At 43.6% G+C, this 19,309-nt stretch overlaps 1 protein-coding gene across 1 annotated transcript in view; it reads left to right on the top strand.

Moving 5' to 3' along the window:
- LOC120030152 (recombining binding protein suppressor of hairless-like) overlaps window positions 1-19,309 on the top strand; it is a 95,213-nt gene that overhangs the window by 65,256 nt on the left and 10,648 nt on the right. Inside the window, exons 3-7 of the mRNA XM_038975481.1 lie at window positions 12,886-12,981; window positions 14,961-15,126; window positions 15,548-15,722; window positions 18,842-18,979; window positions 19,179-19,291. Of these exons, the coding sequence (XP_038831409.1) occupies window positions 12,886-12,981; window positions 14,961-15,126; window positions 15,548-15,722; window positions 18,842-18,979; window positions 19,179-19,291 (688 nt within the window). The remainder of the gene's footprint in view (window positions 1-12,885; window positions 12,982-14,960; window positions 15,127-15,547; window positions 15,723-18,841; window positions 18,980-19,178; window positions 19,292-19,309) is intronic.

Below are 19,309 nucleotides of genomic sequence, written 5' to 3'. Positions count from 1 at the left end.
ACACCTGGATTGTACAACAATTGCCCATTTGTCAAATTGTTTGTTGATTATTGCTAGGCAATCATTTTCAGGTCTTGCTGTAGATTTAAGTCAAAACTGTAACTCGGCCACATTCACCGTCTTCTTGGAAAGCAACTCCTGTGTATATTTTGCCTTATGTTTTAGGTTATTGTCCTGCTGAAAGGTTAATTCTTGTCCCAGTGTTTAGTGGGATGTTTTTGCCTATGCTTCGCTCCATTCTGTTTATTTTTTTATCCTGAAAAACAGTCCTTAACAATTACAAGCATAACCATAACATGATGCAGCCACCACTATGCTTAAAAATAGAGTGTAATTTGCCACAAACATAACACTTTGTATTCAGGACAAAAAATGTAATTGCTTTGCCACATGTCTTGCAGTATTACTTTAGTGCCTTGTTGCAAACAGGATGCATGTTTTAGATTTTTTTAAATTCCGTATAGGCTTCCTTCTTTTCCCTCTGTCAATTAGGTTAGTATTGTGGAGTAACGACAATGTTGTTGATCCAACGTCAGTTTTCTCCTATCACAGCCAACCAACTTTGTAACCGTTTTAAAGTCACCATTGACCTCATGGTTAAATCCCTGAGCAGTTTCCTTCCACTCTGGCAACTGCGTTAGGAAGGACGCATGTATCTTTGTAGTGACTGGGTGTGTTGATACACCATCCCAAGTGTAATGAATAACTTCACCATGCTCAAAGGGATATTTAATGTCTGCTTTTTAAATGTTTACCTATTGACGAATAGGTGCCCTTCTTTGCGAGGCATTAGAAAACATCTGTGGTCTTTGTGGTTGAATCTGTGTTTGAAATTCACTTCTCGACTTAGGGACCTTACAGATAATTGTATGTGTGGGGTACAGAGATGAGGTTGTCATTCAAAAATCATGTTGAACACTATTATTGCACTCGGCAACTTATTATGTGCACATTTTTACTCCTGAACATATTTAAGCTTGCCATACATAACCAAGGGGTTGAATACTTATTGACTCAAGACATTTCAGCTTTTGATTTTTCATTCATTTGTAAAGATTTCGGGAAAAAACGTAATTCCACTTTGACATTATGGGGTGTGAGTAAGTATTAGCTAGGTAGCCACTTGTTGGTCACCTATTGAAATTGAACTTCAGTTCATGAAAATAAATAGCTAGCCAGTTACTTCACCCAGTTGCCCAAAGCTAACGTTATAAGCCGCCAGCTAGCTTCATCTGGCTAATAAGGCTGGGTTAAGGACTGGGTTATGTGTTGTGAAGCTAGCCACAAATAGGATTCGGCACAATAGTGGAATTTGCAGTGTTCCTTCAAAATAAAAGTACCTATTTGACAGTCATGCAGAAGGTTACAATTGGTGGAATCATGCCATATTTAGACTAGATAATGTTTAACAAGGTTGGAATGGGAAGCAATGAAATGGGGTATCAGTCTACTCGGTGACACCCACAGAACACATTTGTGAAGAGTTTACACAAATATTAGCGTTGTATCTCTTTATCGCGGGACTGTGACTGTTTGAAATCACCTCCCCAGTCAGTCTATTGTGTGTATTGACATTCATATTGCAGTGTACAGCTTTACCTAAGGATTGGGGATCAATGAAATGGGGTAACAGTCTACTCAATCCCCCTTGATATATTTTCCCAACGTCCTCCTCAGAGTTATCAGACTCAAACGTCCACGCAGTATTGTTTTTTCTCGGAAGAGGTGTTCAATACACATCGATTGACAATAAATGTGGCTCAATTCACAGTTGTTTCAGTCCCGCGATAAGAGCTACAATGCTAATGTTCTCTGGGTGTCACTGAGAAAGACTGATACTCCATGTCATTGATCCACAATCCATAGGTAAGGCTGTACAGTGAATTAAGTATGCCCCCAATGCAATTCTAAAGTATAATACATCCGGTGTGATTTCAACAAATTTGTCAACTTAACAATGTCATGCAATAAACTGCAAATGAATTACTTAAAAATCATACAATGTGATTTTCTGGATTTTTGTTTTAGATTCCGTCTCTCACAGTTGAAGTGTACCTATGATAAAAATTACAGACCTCTACATGCTTTGTAAGTAGGAAAACCTGCAAAATCGGCAGTGTATCAAATACTTGTTCTCCCCACTGTAGTTCGCTAGCTAACTATAGCTACTGAAACAGATTATGTCGTTTTGCTATGTTTTTGGGGAAGAACATTGTTTGCATCTATGAGCTAACCAGCTTCTTTTTTTTTAAGACCAGCACTGTAGGTGCGCATGACAACTTTACCGGCATCATAGCATACGTATCGATGAATCGTTGTGACATATGAAATACGAGTGATAGTGTAATCAATGTGTAATAACTACGTAAAAAATGTATGTACGTGTTAAATTATTATGTGACGTGCAGTCATATTCAGGTCCTGATTGGTCAACAAGTTTATTTGACACGGCAAATTGTGTTATTTGACGTGTATCTTTTTTGACATGCAAAGACCCAAACGGCATTTCATAGAGAATGAAACGAGTGAACAACGAAACAGCACAACAAGTGAAAGAAATAGGTTTTGAATATGTTTTACTGGTAATGGGGACATACGTAAATGCCAACAAAATAACTTTTGTGTGTGTGTGTAACCTTTATTTAACTAGGCAAGTCAGTTAAGAACAAATTCTTATTTACAACGACGGCCTACCCCGGACGACGCTGGGCCAATTGTGCGCCACCCATTGCAGGATGTGATACAGCCTGGATTCGAACCAGGGACTGTAGTGACGCCTCTTGCACTGAAATGCGGTGCCTTAGACTGCTGCCTCCGTGCGTGTGTGTGTTAACTATTTAACTGCACTAGAATACTTAAAACCTGTTGAGGACAGAGGGCGCTGTTTTCACTTTGGGGGAAAAACGTGCCCAATTTAAACGGCCTCGTACTCAATTCTTGCTCGTACAATATGCATATTATTATTACTATTGGATAGAAAACACTCTCTAGTTTCTAAAACCGTTTGAATTATATCTGTGAGTAAAACAGAACTCATTTGGCACAAACTTCCTGACCAGGAAGTGGAAAATCTGAAATCGATGCTCTCTTCTAGGTCCTGCCTATAAATGGGAATGATACGTATTAGTATACATGCACGTCATACACCTTCCCCTGGATGTCAAGAGGCTGTGAGAGAAGAAATGGAGTGTTTATCTTGGTCTGAAGTGGAGTGAATCCTCTTGGAATGACGTGTCACCCATTTCCTGTTTTCAGGAAGGCGCGAGGTTGGACCTGGAATTGCCTTCTGAAAAGCTTTCGTTATAGGCGACTACTATCTCCGGCTTTGATTTTATTTGATACATGTGACAATATCATCGTAAAGTATGTTTTTTCAATATAGTTTTATTAGATTTTTGAAATTTATTCGGGACGTTAGGCGTGTTGTGTTGTGTGCCTTTGTTCAGAAAGGAGAGCTTCGCGCCACTTGGCTAGTGCGCTTGCTAATTCAAGAGGGAAAAAGGACGTTCTAAATCCAAACAACGATTGTTCTTGACAAAGGACACCTTGTACAACATTCTGATGGAAGATCAGCAAAAGTAGGACCCATTTTATGATGCTATTTCATATATCTGTCGAATATATTTCATATATCTGTCGAATCGGACATGTTGGCTGGATTCACAAGATGTGTACCTTTCATTTGCTGTATTGGACTTGTTAATGTGTGAAAGTTAAATATTTCTAAAAAATATATTTTGAATTTCGCGCTCTGCCTTTTCAGTGGAATGTGGGAGGAGTTCCGCTGGCGGAACGCCAGAGCAGTACAGGTTAAAAGGCAGCTAAAATGTCAAATATCGGTATCATTTTTTTTGGCAAGGAAACTATCGGATATCGATATCGGCCAAAAATGTCATATCGGTGCATCACTAGCTGTAATACAACAAAATGTATGAAAACGCAAAGGCTCTGAATATTTTCTGAAGGCAGTAACCAATTCAAAACATATCGTGTAGCCTGGCTAGTTAACTGTTTCAGCGGCACTCATAACCGCAAATGCCCGACACGCATGAAACCAATAACACATACTCCTGTTGTAGAACCGCTTCTCAAAGTGCTCAAATTTGGGAGTTGAGAAATACATCTGACAATGTTGGAGAGCTGGGATGCCCCTCAATTCAATGGTCATGTAATTCTGACAACGTAAAAAAAAATATATTATTAGATTAGTCTAATTGATAAATAACTCACATGCTGTCAATAAATCTCCCCTGAATCTTGAATATTTTAGCCTTACAAGGTTATAGATAAACATGTTGTTAGTTATCTTCCTTTGAAGTAGCCTACTTTAGCCATTTGATCCCTGATTCATTGAATTATGGAATTATTTTTTATAAAGACAAAGTATTTGATTGTAATGTTGCACTATTTTAAAGTCTACTAAGGGTGGCCAACCATCCCCCAGGAGAACTTGTGTTTCAAGACAGGCTTGAATATGCAAAGAAGCTAATAGGCAGAGTATAGCCAAAATGTTGGTCTGATTCTCTATGGGGGGGGGGCGGGACGGGACGGGACAAGTGACTTGAGCTTCCGGTCCTACTTGCTCTGAGGATGCATCACCATGAAGACAATGACATATCAGGTGCCCATGATGTAATTATGTTGGTTCAATACAATAACCAAAATAGATTTTTTTTTCAAATTCAAGGTGTCATGTCATAGCTGACACCGAATTTGACACCCACATTTTTTGTAAAACGTGGTCGCATCATTTCTGAAAAATATATTTGACTCTAATTCTGTTTCCAAAACGTTGTATCTTCACAGTTCTTCCAGTAAATGTGTATTTGTGAAATTTTCAGTGTAAATTGTTCATCGTAGTACTTTTGCATAGAGTTGATTTTTGAAAAACAAATGGTATTTGTTTTGGCATACATTTTAAAGTAAAAAATCTGAGTCTCAGCGTAATGCTGTTGCTGTGGAATTGCCCCTATGATACTAACTATCATAATAGTAATGAGAACCATCTAAGCTTATCATTTCTTCACTGAGATAAAAGTAACACGTCTTGAATGAAAAATGTCGTGTTTAAAAGAAGATATCAGACACACTTCAGTGTAATTGTTTTATTGACTGCATAGACTGCTCACGGATCAACAGGGCTTGTCATGCATGGTTATGATTAGGGATGGGATGTTGTTCAAGTGAGCTGTTTTCCATCCCTCTCTTGGACGTCTGTAGCGGTCAGGCTAGTTAGTGTGTATGAAAATAAAATAAAGGGTTGAGGACAGGATACTGCGGTCACAGCAGTCCAATGGTCCTTTTGCTCTGTTGGTCAGCCAGCCTGCAGAGAGAGTGGAGGATTGCCTGACCATGACTGCCCTCTCCAGCCCATGGTTTTAAGGAGGTGTGTGTGTGTGTGCACCTTCCCATTCCTGACTGTCTCTATTGCTGAGCCATTCGGAGCTCCCTGAAGAGCACGTGAGTGTTTTTTTTTTAATGTGTGCGTGTTTACGCGTGCCGCTCCAAGTGAAATGTTCCAGTGAAATGAGGTTTCACTGGAACACACAAGCGTCATATTGGAGAGGGCCCCGGCCTCTACCTTTTTTGATCTCTTTCACTCTCCATTCATGTGCTGCCAGTCCCCTGGATTTCATTGGCCTCTCCATTTGTCCAGGCCTTATGAGTGCCCAGATAAAAATGACGTGCACGAAACGCTCGTCACTGACGATTGGGAACACGCAGAAAGACACTGGTTATTTCAGAGTGTGTGTGTGTGAGTGTGTGTGGCCAAGGTTGTGTTGCAGTTACCCCAGAGTGTGGCCCTGTTGATTTTAGTCTGGCAGTGACGGGGACAGCTAAAAGCCCGGGTCCTCCACGAGCTACGTTTTGGGTCCTTTAGGGCCCCACTGTCAGCCAGGCTGTCCAGCTGTTCAGGTGGAAAATACAAGGCAGTACACAGCTGGAAAAGCTGCCTGTTTAGTCGCTTTGGAGAAGAGACCCGGTCTCTTATGTTCCGGGGGAAATGTCCTAGACAGTTAGGCTCATTCTGAAAATCAGAAGCTGTGATATATGCTGTATGATATGAATCCATCTTATTTGACATTTTAGTCATTTAGCAGACACTCTTTTCCAGGGGAAATTGGGGTTTAGTGCCTTGATCAAGGGCACATCAACAGATTTTTCACCTAGCCTGCTCGGGGGACTTCAAAACATTTATTTATTGTTGTGGTTTTCATTGACTCGATTGTGCCTGACATCATCACAAATGAAGTTCACATCGGGGGGGGGGAATTAAAATTCTGTAACAGCCTATTCTCAGCACATAGTGTTGAGAACGCGCGTAATGTCCCCTTTGTGATCCAAAGGGGTGCGCACTAATGGGGGTCTAATACTCTAAATTGAGCTGTGTGTGTGTGTGTGTGTGTGTGTGTGTGTGTGTGTGTGTGTGTGTGTGTGTGTGTGTGTGTGTGTGTGTGTGTGTGTGTGTGTGTGTGTGTGTGTGTGTGTGTGTGTGTGTGTGTGTGTGAGCGTGGCTCCCTCCCCTAGCTGCAGGTCCACAGGGGGTCTGGGTGAGACGCTGTGACAGATGTACTGGACAGATGCCTGTCTGCTCTGCTTTGCCCTGCTGCAGCTGTAGCCCGGCTTAACCTAGCACACACACACGCACACACCATTACTGACCCCCACTTTGCACTTTGTGTTATCTGTATAGCTCCCTCTCTCTCTCTCCATCAGTGGTACACAAAGTAATATCCTATTGCTTGTTGCTTTTCCTGTCATATATCTCCTTACTGTTGCTTGATGAGTGTGTGACTGTTGGATGGTTTAAACACCATGCCTTGTTTTCATTGCGTGTCTAGTTTTGCTGTCCAGTATTCTCCTATTCAGTTCTCCTTTTGACGTGCTATCTAGTGTGGTTGCGTGCCTCACGTCTTGTCGCATGTCTCTTTTGTTTGTGTGTTGTTGTGCTGCGTGTCTTGGCCATCTCTCGTCGCGCGTGTGTTTTTGCGTTTGTTTTATAGAGTAGCCTGTGTGTACTGTGTGTCACTGGGGAGCGGTGGTGGTGAAAAGCACATATCTGTCACTTCCTCTCTCAAATCAGATGACTCGGGTCATGTAGTCCCCCCACCCCTCTCGTTCTTCCTCTGTGTGTGTGTCCATCACACAGTTTTTTTTAATAGCGTGTTTGTGTGTGTGACCTTGTGCGTGTGTATAGGAAGTTTAGTGGGAGCTGTACCCTGGCCAGTGTGGCCACTCTGTATTCGGGATACTCTCATTTCTCCTTACAACTGTTAGCTGCTCTTCTCAGGAAACATGGCCCAGACAGACAGAGAGGCTGATGGGTAATTAACTACTCAACAGTTCTCCAATAAAGGGGGAGCAGGGAAATATACTGAAAGTTGTGTGTGTGTGTGAGAGAGTGGGTGAACATTGTGTGTGTGAACGCTGGGTGAACTTGGCCCTGTGCCGTCTGGCCCCCTTCAGGAGTGTGAGAGATGAATGGTGCCCCCCCCCCCCCCTCATGGCCTACCCCACACACAGAGTACTGAACTCTCTACTACGGCAACCACATCTCAACCATCACTCCTCATCCAGGACGGCTACTGCGAACGTGGACCACTTCTGAACCAAGAACATTTTTAAACATGGGACAGCTTTCTATCTATAGGACCAGCCATTTGTAACCAGGATTGAAATGCATTCAAACAGTTCATTGGTTTTTGACCAATGCTACTCCCAAGCAAACAGACTTCGAAATGAATAAGGATCTCTCTGTGAAGATCTGTTTTTGGAATAACCCTGGGCTTTTTCTTGCTTTAACTTTCTCTCTCTCTCTGTCTCTCTCTCACTGTCTCTCTGTCTCTGTCTCTATGTCTCTCTCTGTCTGTCTGTCTCTCTCTCTCTTTCTCTCTCTGTCTCTGTGTGTGTTAGAAAATAGCCTGTTTTTTAACGTTTGGATGCAGGGATGTGTTGGTGGTTTTCTGTCAGCATACATGCTGCAGAAATCTCTCTATCTTTTCCTTTTTCTTCCCTCTCTCTTTCTTTCTCTCTCTCTCTGGGTCACATGAGTTCCACAGGGCAGCAGCCATATTGGTGAGGTGGCAACAACATACTCCATGACCCACACACCTCATGAAAATTCAAATTTAACCCACACACTTCCTCAAAAGTCAAATCTTAAAGGTGAAACCTGGAACATTCAGTTCCTCCTTGCCCCGGCAAGTCAAGGTACTAGGTACAAACACATCCGACCAACGAGCAAAACAAACAACAAAACCGGCTTCACCGATATGGCGGCTCAAGTCTTTATACCTCTATTCTCCTAGAATTTGTCGCTTAGGCACAGATCCAGGATCAGCCTACCCTCCACATATCCTAGCCGGAACCATACGGTGGAGAAGTGTGAAACTGACCTCTACATTTTAAGTATGCTCATGAGCTGGCCCTCTCTGAGCAGGATTTGTCTGAGCTGACTTGAGTGGGTGGTGTATGTAGGCATCTGTCCTAAGCCATAAGGGAAACTGGTATCTACCACCCCACTATCAGATAAGAGGGGCAATGTTTGCTTTTTGTGCTACCCCCCACATTTGATTTGTAATCGCCATCACCCACTAATTTGTTTGTACTTTTAGCAGATTCAATGTGTTTGAGCTAGTAATGTATCAATATTTATCTTTAAAAAATTGCTATGACATAGCCAGTGAATATATATATAGCACCGCTTTGGATTCTATCCCCATCTCAAAATCAAATGGTTTAGACTAGGGATGCACGATATATCGGTAAGCATATGGGAATCGGCCGATATTGGCTAAAAATGCCAACATCGTCATCGGCCCGATGTCTAGTTTAACGCCGATGTGCAAAACTGATGTCAAAGCTGACGTGCATACCTATATAGCGTAGGTAGATGACATAATGACGCCACGGAAAATACTGCGCTACACGTGCAACACAGCATTCCTAACCTAGCCCACAATGTCTGCTGTGTGGGTCTATTTTGAAGTTCCAAAGGAAGATAACAAAAAGGCCATATGAAATGTTTGTGCTGCTATTATTTCCCGAAAGAGGGGGAGTGAAATCTTTCAATACCTCAACTAATTACTAATTTGAAAGTGCATCACCCCCAGACATTCAGCGACTACTTAGAACAAAAGCAGAGAAAGTAAGCTCACACTTCCAACAAGTTCATGTCGAGCAGTCATTTGAAAGAGTAAGAACATTTCAGCGAGACAACTCAAAGGCAAAATCCATTAATGCCAAGGTAATGGAATTCATTGCCTTTGGCAATCAACTGTTCTCTGTCGTGGATGATGTTGGCTTTCGCCGACTGGTCGAGCACCTCGAGCCCCGGTACACACCAAGTAAGCGCTATTTTTCAGATGTTGCCCTACCGGAGTTACACAGTATTGTTGAAACGCACATCCATGAGCTACTTGCTATGGGCATCACTGCTATTAGCTTCACAACTGACATTTGGACCAGCAGTGTCGGCCCCATGAGCATGCTAAAAGTCTGACAGCACAGTGGGTCTTCGAGAATTTGGTACCGAGGAAAGACGTATTGCATGCTCAAGAATGTGCTGGTTCTCATACCGCTGCTGCCATTTCAATGGCATTTGAGAACATGTTTTGAAACTTGGACACATGAACACACTCCTAGCTCCATTCGAACAACATACTCGAGAAATACGCTCATCAACTGCGTCTGCAGCAGAAGTGATACCCTGTGTCATGGCATTGAAACGCCTGCTCAACAAAACTGCCGACACAGACCGTGGGGTTAAAACTTGCAAAAGTACTCTGCTAGAGGCTCCGAACAAGTGATTCGGTGGCATTCTCTCTAAGCCTCTGTACTGTGTCGCCACCATGCTCGATGCTAGGTACAACGACCGCTGCTTTGATGCAGACAAGAAACAGGGTTTATGTGAAATGTTTGACACAGCTGGACAAGATGGAAACGGACACAGTGACAGTGCGCACTGATTAAGAGGCCACGGACAGACTGCTGAAACTTCACTCCTTGACATGTATGATGAAATCCTGGTTGAGAATGAAATGACTGAACAAATGAACAACGAAACAGCGCAGCATGTAAGTGAAAGAAATAGGTTTTCATTTTACTTTACTGTTTTACTGGTAATGGGGACATACATATATGCCAACAAAATAACTTTTTGGTGTGTGTGTGTTTCAACTATTTAACTTTACTAGAATGATTAAAAGGCCGCTAAAATGTTTCATATAGGTATCGGGTTTTTTGGCAAGGAAAATACCGGATACCGGTATCGGCCAAAAATGTCATATCGGTGCATCCCTAATTTAGACCGTTTGGAAGTTTTATTTTCCTCTGCTTCGAAGTGCAGTGTGGGTAGAAAGTGATTGTTGTCCTCATGAATTGATCAACTTTTCCCTTTATATCTTAAAATGACCATATACACTAATTGTTTAGAGCAAAACTAGTGCTGATTGTGAACCCGAACAATCAAAATATCATCTCATGTGTAGCCTAAGCCCTGATCAGCAGATGGGTATAGCCAGATGAGTCCTGTCTCAGGCAGTTGCTTAGGCTACTTTATTCCGGTAATAAACAAATTAAATCTAATAATGGCCAGCCATTTTACAAACATTTTAATGCTGAGGCCGAACACGGCCTACATCTCGGCGGTCAGCGTGCGAAGCAACGCACGGTGCGCTGTTTGACTAGGCTGCTGATATCGCCTGGGTTGTTAAGCATGCAAAATGACTTGTTGATCCGTGAAACGGTTACGTGCTTAATTCTACGCTGAAGGAGAGGACGCGTCAGTTGTCACAAAATATATAAGTCTTTTCGGGAAGGTAGATTGAAAGTAATATGTGCAAAACATTTGAGTGAACCGGTGATTCGTAATGTTTTAAAATCGATTTTAATAACCGATCGCGCGTGCTACATTTGGATTGGTTTGGGGTCCCGCGGACCGACGCGTTCGCATCCTCAACAGGGACCGATGCGTATCAGTGAATCGTTACATCCCTACTGTAAGCATGACATCATCATGTGGGGGCGCTGAGCAAGCGTGTTCCTCTGTAATCAGTCAGGGCTGTGGGCTCCAGGGTGGGCCAGGGGTCAGGAAGTGTGTGTGTGTGTGTGAGGGCACGCCCAATGCCCAGTGTAGAAATATCAGTGAAGGGGATCACCATAGCATCAGATGATTATAGGCGCTGCTGAGTGGTATCCATTTTGAACTCATTAAAAGAAAGGAAAATAATTTGAATTAAATGCTGCTGGATTTAGACTTGGCTTTGGTTTGGACTATGTTCTCTCTCTGAACCTCTTTCTCTCCTTTCTATCCCTCTCTCTCTCTGGCCTAGCCCTTTCCACTATGGGTTTGTGAAGTGCAGTAACCTGTGGTTCCACCCCCCCCCCTCCCTCGCTCTCTCGCTCCCTCCCTCCTTCACTCCCTCCCTCTCTCGTGTCTCAATGGGGCCCTTTGCTTTCCACAACAAAGGCTTCATTCTGTAGCTAGAGGACTCCTGATATCTCCAGTAGTGATAAGTATATTTTTTGTCCTAATCTGTTGTGGTCTAGTACTGTCTTTTTTTGTTAGCGAGGGTCATCTACTTTAAGTGCTGCCTGATTTCCCAGCAGCCTACTTGGTGTGTGAACTGCTGACTGCTCATAACTTGCAGATGATTGTTGACACCAACCAGGATTAAGGGGCAGGGCAATTTAATACTCGCGGTGGACTTTCTTCCCTCCTTACTAGCACTGACTTTATTGGGGAAGAATGTACTTACTGTGATATGTGGTTGTACCACCTAGCTATCTTTAGATGAATGCACTAACTGTAAGTTGCTCTGGATAAGAGTCTTCTAAATGTCCAAAAATGTTAAATGTGAAGGCCTGTCCAACCCATGCGTGTGGCAGAGTAGAGCAGAATGTAGAAGGCGATGTGTGTGTGTGTGTCTGTCTCCCTCTCTGTGTCCCTGGGCCCACGGAGCACCCGGGCATGTCAGGTGTCACTGACATCTGTGCAAATGGGGCCGTTCTTTAGCTGTGTGCTTCTCAGCTAGTACACACACACACACACACACACACACACACACACACACACACTCTTGTCACAAAATGTTGCCACTATGTTGAGCAAGCTCTCACACACAGGGGGTGGATTATTGCGATTGCGGGGTTAACGTAAGGACTTAACATTCCCAAAATGTTGAACTTGTTCTTTTTTTGTGTGTGTGGGGGGCCGGCGTGAGAGTGTTTTTGCTTGGTTGACAAAAGTAATTGGAGCACGGACCTTGCAACATTTTGACACAAGATGTGGATTCTTTGGTGGTGAGCTCAGGGCTTTAGTGTTTTTTTCTTTTTCCCTCTCCTCTCCTTCCCCCTCATTAAGCACTATCCCTCTGTGCCTCCCCCCTCCCGCCCCCAACTCAGCCCAGCTGGAGAGAACATAGCTTTTTGCCCAAACTGTGTGTGTGTGTGTGTGTGTGTGTGTGTGTGTGTGTGTGTGTGTGTGTGTGTGTGTGTGTGTGTGTGTGTGTGTGTGTGTGTGTGTGTGTGTGTAAGCAACATATCCTTCAGCACACCAGAGAATTGGCTAATCAAAGTGGAACTTGTATGCTTTTCTTCCTCATCTCATGTTCCTACCTCTCTATGTTTCAGGTGTTAGTTTTAGTGACCCCAAGTTCTCATATGTTCCAGTTTTTTAGTCTCGTCTATTTCATCTTTGTCGCTTCTGTCATCTATACATTTTTATGTGAATGGATGAATAACAAACCTCTCTCTCTCTCCTCTCTCCTTCTCTCTCTCCATCCCTCTCTTTCTTTCTCTCCCTCCCTCCCCTCTCTTTCTCTCCCTCCCTCCCCTCTCTTTCTCTCCCTCCCTCCCCTCTCTGTCTCTCGCTTCTCCTCTCAGGGAAGCGATGCGGAATTACCTGAAGGAGCGAGGAGACCAAACTGTCCTGATCCTGCATGCAAAAGTTGCACAGAAATCTTATGGCAATGAAAAAAGGTAACCGACCACCACTTAGCCTACACACCGCTTTCCATACTCCCCCGATTTCCCACATACCTCACACATTCCATACCTAGGAAGGCATGTTGAAGAGTTCCCGGTTTCAATTTAATTTGTGGGTTAATAGTATGGACTAAAAGGCAAAGCCACATTCCAATGTGTCTGTGTGACGTTGGTGTTTTGGCCTCTCCGGCTTTCCATTTCCCACCGCGGGTCAGACGGGGAAGTGAGCAGTTAAGTTCTCTGCAGGGCACATTCAGGTGAAGGCCATAGAGACACAGGGCTTAGGGGTGTAGGGCATAGGGAATAGGAGGTTAAAGTGTAGATGGCAAGGGGATGGTAAGGTTAGGCAGGTAGGGCACATTCATGCCCCCAGACATGTAGGGTTAATGGGTTGGGGAGCACACTGAGGTAAGTAAAGGGTAATGAATTTGGAGAAGTGGGTAAGATGTTGCCTAGTCGTTGTAGGTTGGGTTAGAATGGTGGAGTGTGTGTGTGTGTGTAGAGAGTAATTCAGCTGTACTTTAATATGGTCATCCTGGGTGAAGTAAATAAATAGATATAGGGAGTTAGACAGACTGAAAGGGTTTGAACCCTGGCTGCCATTACACCAGGACTATCTCTTAGTAAATCAGGAGCTCTCAGCCAACACTGTGACACCTCTGAGGTTTGGAGCACGAGAGAGGAGGAGCAGGTGTGTGTGTGTGTGTGTGTTAAATAGAGGAATTCCTCCACTCTCCGTGCTCCACTCTGGTTAAAGTTACACTGACTGGGGCCCCGGGGTCGAGATGTGAGAGAGGCCCATTTTGGGGTCTGACTTGTTGTAGCAATGCACCCAGGGATACATCAGACCTCCAGTCATTCCAGTTTTCATAATCAGTCACAAAGCCTAATATACAGCACATTTTACACAGGCCCCATTCCCCTCATCTATTGGAGTCATTTACTTAGTCTCTCTACAGTTTAACTCTACTCTAATGCATCTGTTTAGTCTGTGTTTAGTCCCTGTGGTTCACTCACTGGAACAGGTCCAACTTCTAACATGGGAAGTGTATGCTGGTGTTGCATGGAGAATCACTGTTACACAATCATATAGTCACACACACACACTTGTGAGTTAGGGTTTGATTCTCAACAGACCAACGTATGTTTGGGTCAGCTCGCTGGGTGTGTGTGTGTGTGTGTCCCTCTGTATAAGGAAGACCTGTCCAATACGTGTGTGTGTGTGTGTGTGTTTACAGTGTGTGTGTGTTGATAAGGAGCTCTGAGCATGAAGGACTTGCGTGTGTGTATTTGCGTGCGTGCTTGTATTCACAGGGGTTTTCCTCAGAAAGCTATATCTCTTTTATCTCTTCTCTATTGTAGGAGGTGAAAGTAGACATCACTCTCACACAGACAGACTCGTGTTATGTGTCACTCACCTCCTCATCAGACTAGACACACATCGTCATATCGAGAGCAACATAGGCTGACCGACTTTCCTCTTTTCCTCACCAGCTCCTACAAATAAAGCACTTTGGTTTGGTTGAAGAGTCATCTAAACTAAGTGTGGGGGATTTCTTAAAAAAAAAATAGGTGAATTTATTGCTGATAGGCTGAGGTACTGGCTAAAATGCAAGTTCTTGTCAGATTACAGCTCGCCAAGTGGGTTATTGTAATAACATTTCATTCCCCCCCCCCCCCCCCCCCCCCCCTTAAATGAAACAAAGTTTTACAGGATTTAAGTACATGTTTTGCCAAGTTGTCTGTCACGCAAAGAAATCCACTGACACTTCATTCCCAGTGCAATGACTGCCACTGTATTTTGATACCACAGCGCCATCTCGTGGCAGAAAGTTTAACATAAAAAGAATGTCTAGGCTGTTCTATTCCGTTATGTGTGCGTGAAGTCATCATATTAATAATTTGGTGTGTGTATGTGAATCCTGGGCAGTGGTGTGTAGTTCAATTATACTGATGTCATTGTGTGTGTGCAGGTTCTTCTGTCCTCCCCCGTGTGTGTACCTGATGGGCTCTGGCTGGAAGAAAAAGAAGGAGCAAATGGAGAGAGACGGCTGCTCGGAGCAGGAGTCTCAGCCCTGTGCCTTCATAGGGATAGGAAACTCTGACCAAGAGATGCAGCAACTCAACCTAGAGGGAAAGGTAGGGTACCCACACACGTCTTTCCTTCACTTTTACTCTCTCACTTTCTTCCCCTCAACCCTTCACCCCCCCCCCCCCCCCCTCTCTCGTTCACATGCTCACAAACAGGACACTATTACTCTTTCTCACCTCCTGTCTATAATTATTTCAGAATAATACAAAATAATATCTCTGTCACACACACACTCATATAGACACACGCTCAAAACAGTGCCTCACACTATCTGACAACCGTTGCTTAATCACACACACACACACACACACACACACACACACACACACACACACACACACACACACACACACACACACACACACACACACACACACACACACACACACCCCAAAGCAAATACTAACCGGTACCTGCCATTCCTAAATAAGCCCATCTTTCTACTCCCTCTCCATCCCTCCCCCTCAGAACTATTGCACAGCCAAAACCTTGTACATATCAGACTCCGACAAGAGAAAGCACTTCATGCTGTCCGTCAAGATGTTTTACGGCAACAGCACAGACATCGGCGTCTTCCTCAGCAAGAGAATCAAAGTCATCTCCAAGCCCTCCAAAAAGAAGCAGTCCCTGAAGAACGCAGATCGTGAGTCACACACAACACACAGGCGGACGCACACACACACACTACACTTTACGAACCAGACCTGGGTTCAAATACTATTTAGAGTATTTAAATGACTTTCGAAGACATTTCTTTGGAAACACATGTATATTGGAACGTAATTTGGAAATACACTTGGAAAGTATTGGCATTTATTTGAAAGTAATCAAATACACAGACAAGTGTATTATCAAATATACATATTGAAATACTCCCATGTATTTGAACCCAGGTCTGTTTGGAATTTGAAATAGTGCGTTTAGAAATAAGTATTTGAAAATATATTCCACACAAATATAAACGCAACAATTTCAAAGATTTTACCGAGTTACAGTTCATATAAGGAATTTAGTCAACTGATATAAATAAATTAGGCCCAAATGGGGCCTGGGAGGGCATAGGCCCACCCACTTGGCAGCCAGGGGGGAGGCAGGCCCAGCCAATCAGAATTATTTTCTCCCCACAAAAGTGCTTTATTACAGACAGAAATACTCCTCAGCACCCCCACTCAGACGATCCCAAAGGTGAAGAAGCCGGATGTGGAGGTCCTGGGCTGGCGTGGTTACACGTGGTCTGCGGTTGTGAGGCCGGTTGGACATACTGCCAAATTCTCTAAAACGATGTTGGAGACAGCTTATGGTAGAGAAATGAACATTAAATTCTCTGGCATCAGCTCTGGTGGACATTCCTGCAGTCAGCATGCCAATTGCACGCTCCCTCAAAACTTGAGACATCTGTGGCATTGTGTTGTGTAATGATCATGCTAATTGATATGCCATACCTGTCAGATGGATGGATTGTCTTTGCAAAGGAGAAATTCTCACGAACAGGGACGTAAACAAATTTGTGCACAAAATTTGAGAGACATAATCTTCTTGAGCATGTGAAACATTTCTGGGATTTTTTAATTTTAGCTCATGAAAAATGGAACCAACATTTCTGTTCAGTGTACAGTCGTGGCCAAAAGTTTTGAGAATGACACAAATTATTAATTTTCACAAAGTCTGTTGCCTCAGTTTGTATGATGGCAATTTGCATATACTCCAGAATGTTATGAAGAGTGATCAGATGAATTGCAATTAAGTCCCTCTTTGCCATGCAAATGAACTGAATCCCCCCAAAAAAATCATGTCAGTGATTCTCTCGTTAACACAGGTGTGAGTGTTGACGAGGACAAGGCTGGAGATCACTCTGTCATGCTGATTGAAGCTTCCAGTCTGTTATTCGAACTCAAAAGGAGGGTGGTGCTTGGAATCATTGTTCTTCCTCGGTCAACCATGGTTACCTGCAAGGGAACACGTGCCGTCATCATTGCTTTGCACAAAGAGGGCTTCACAGGCAAGGATATTGCTGCCAGTAAGATTGCACCTAAATCAACCATTTATCGGATCATCAAGAATGTCAAGGAGAGCGGTTCAATTGTTGTGAAGAAGGCTTCAGGGCGCCCAAGAAAGTACAGCAAATGCCAGGACCGTCTCCTAAAGTTGATTCAGCTGTGGGATCGGGGCACCACCAGTACAGAGCTTGCTCAGGAATGGCAGCAGGCAGGTGTGAGTGCATCTGCACGCACAGCGAGGCGAAGACTTTTGGAGGATGGCCTGGTGTCAAGAAGGGCAGCAAAGAAGCCACTTCTCTCCAGGAAAAACATCAGGGACAGACTAATATTCTGCAAAAGGTACAGGGATTGGATTGCTGAGGACTGGGGTAAAGTCATTTTCTCTGATGAATCCCCTTTCCGATTGTTTGGGGCATCCGGAAAAAGCTTGTCCGGAGAAGACAAGGTGAGCGCTACCATCAGTCCTGTGTCATGCCAACAGTAAAGCATCCTGAGACCATTCATGTGTGGGGTTGCTTCTCAGCCAAGGGAGTGGGCTCACTCACAATTTTTCCTAAGAACACAGCCATGAATAAAGAATGGTACCAACACATCCTATGAGAGCAACTTCTCCCAACCATCCAGGAACAGTGGTGACGAGCAATGCCTTTTTCAGTGTGATGGAGCACCTTGCCATAAGGCAAAAGTGATAACTAAGTGGCTCGGGGAACACAACATCGATATTTTGGGTCCATGGCCAGGAAACTCCCCAGACCTTAATCCCATTGAGAACTTGTGGTCAATCCTCAAGAGGCGGGTGGATAAACAAAAACCCACAAATTCTGACAAACTCCAAGCATTGATTATGCAAGAATGGGCTGCCATCAGTCAGGATGTGGCCCAGAAGTTAATTGACAGCATACCAGGGCGGATTGCAGAGGTCTTGAAAAAGAAGGGTCATCACTGCAAATATTGACTCTTTGCATCAACTTCATGTAATTGTCAATAAAAGCCTTTGACACTTATGAAATGCTTGTAATTATACTTCAGTATTCCATAGTAACATTTGCCAAAAATATCTAAAGACACTGAAGCAGCAAACTTTGTGGAGATTAATGTTTGTGTCATTCTCAAAACTTTTGGCCACAACTGTAGTTTTAAATAGCAGGCTATATATAGGAAATTATTAGAAAATACTTTCAAATAAAATTCGGGAAACGTTATTTGAAAATACTTATATGCCGGTAATACGTATTTAAATAGCAAATAATCAAATACGCAGGTCTGCTGTACAAACACAATCTACATATCACTCATAAGGCCCCGCTCAAATGCTTTGAAAAAGCATCCTTCCCTCCCCTCATTGAGGTTACCATTCATCTCACATGACTCTGTTAGTGAAAGATGTATATTGGAACCCTCAATTTCACCCGTCTTATCATTGTACATTAGTGATGACGTCAAGGGAGGAAGGAAGGAGGCATCTTTTGAAGTACTCTAACCAATGCTGATCTCTACCCTTCACAATGCCGTTATTGCTCTTCAGAGGGCACTACAGCAACAAAAAAAACACAAAAAAAACAGATGACAACCGAGGCATGAAAATGACCCAATGTTCAATATTGTCAAATACCTGTAGTGTTTGTTTTGCGGACGTTTTCTACCCTCTAATCACACTTCTTATCGCCCAGTAATTTCATCTTGCGATGATGGGGACATGCTTCGGGGTTGTTCCGTTTTAGTGTGGTCTCTTTATCTCTCTCTCTGTGTGTCTCTCCTACTGCAGTGTGTATTGCATCGGGGACCAAGGTGGCCCTGTTCAACCGGTTGCGGTCCCAGACGGTCAGCACGCGCTACCTACATGTGGAGGGGGGGAACTTTCATGCCAGCTCCCAGCAATGGGGTGCCTTCTACATCCACCTGTGTGAGTCTCATACACACACTCAAGCACGCGCACAAACACACGCTCGTGCTTGTATTCTCACATTTCTCGCACACACACACACACACTCAATTCTTAATCAGTCCTGTACGCTCTCTCATATACACACTCACCACACATATATTTACTGTAGCCTGAATGAAATGTTGTGTGACCGTATCTCATGTGTTGTGTTTCCCAGTGGATGACGAGGAGTCCGAAGGAGAGGAGTTCACTGTGAGAGATGGCTATATCCACTACGGACAAACGGTCAAACTGGTCTGCTCTGTCACCGGGATGGCCCTGCCACGACTGGTACTACCCACCACTTTT

Source organism: Salvelinus namaycush, chromosome 36, assembly GCF_016432855.1.
Source record: "Salvelinus namaycush isolate Seneca chromosome 36, SaNama_1.0, whole genome shotgun sequence".
NCBI lineage: Eukaryota > Metazoa > Chordata > Actinopteri > Salmoniformes > Salmonidae > Salvelinus > Salvelinus namaycush.
Note: the sequence above shows the minus strand (reverse complement) of the source record. Positions and strands in the feature narration are given on the sequence as shown.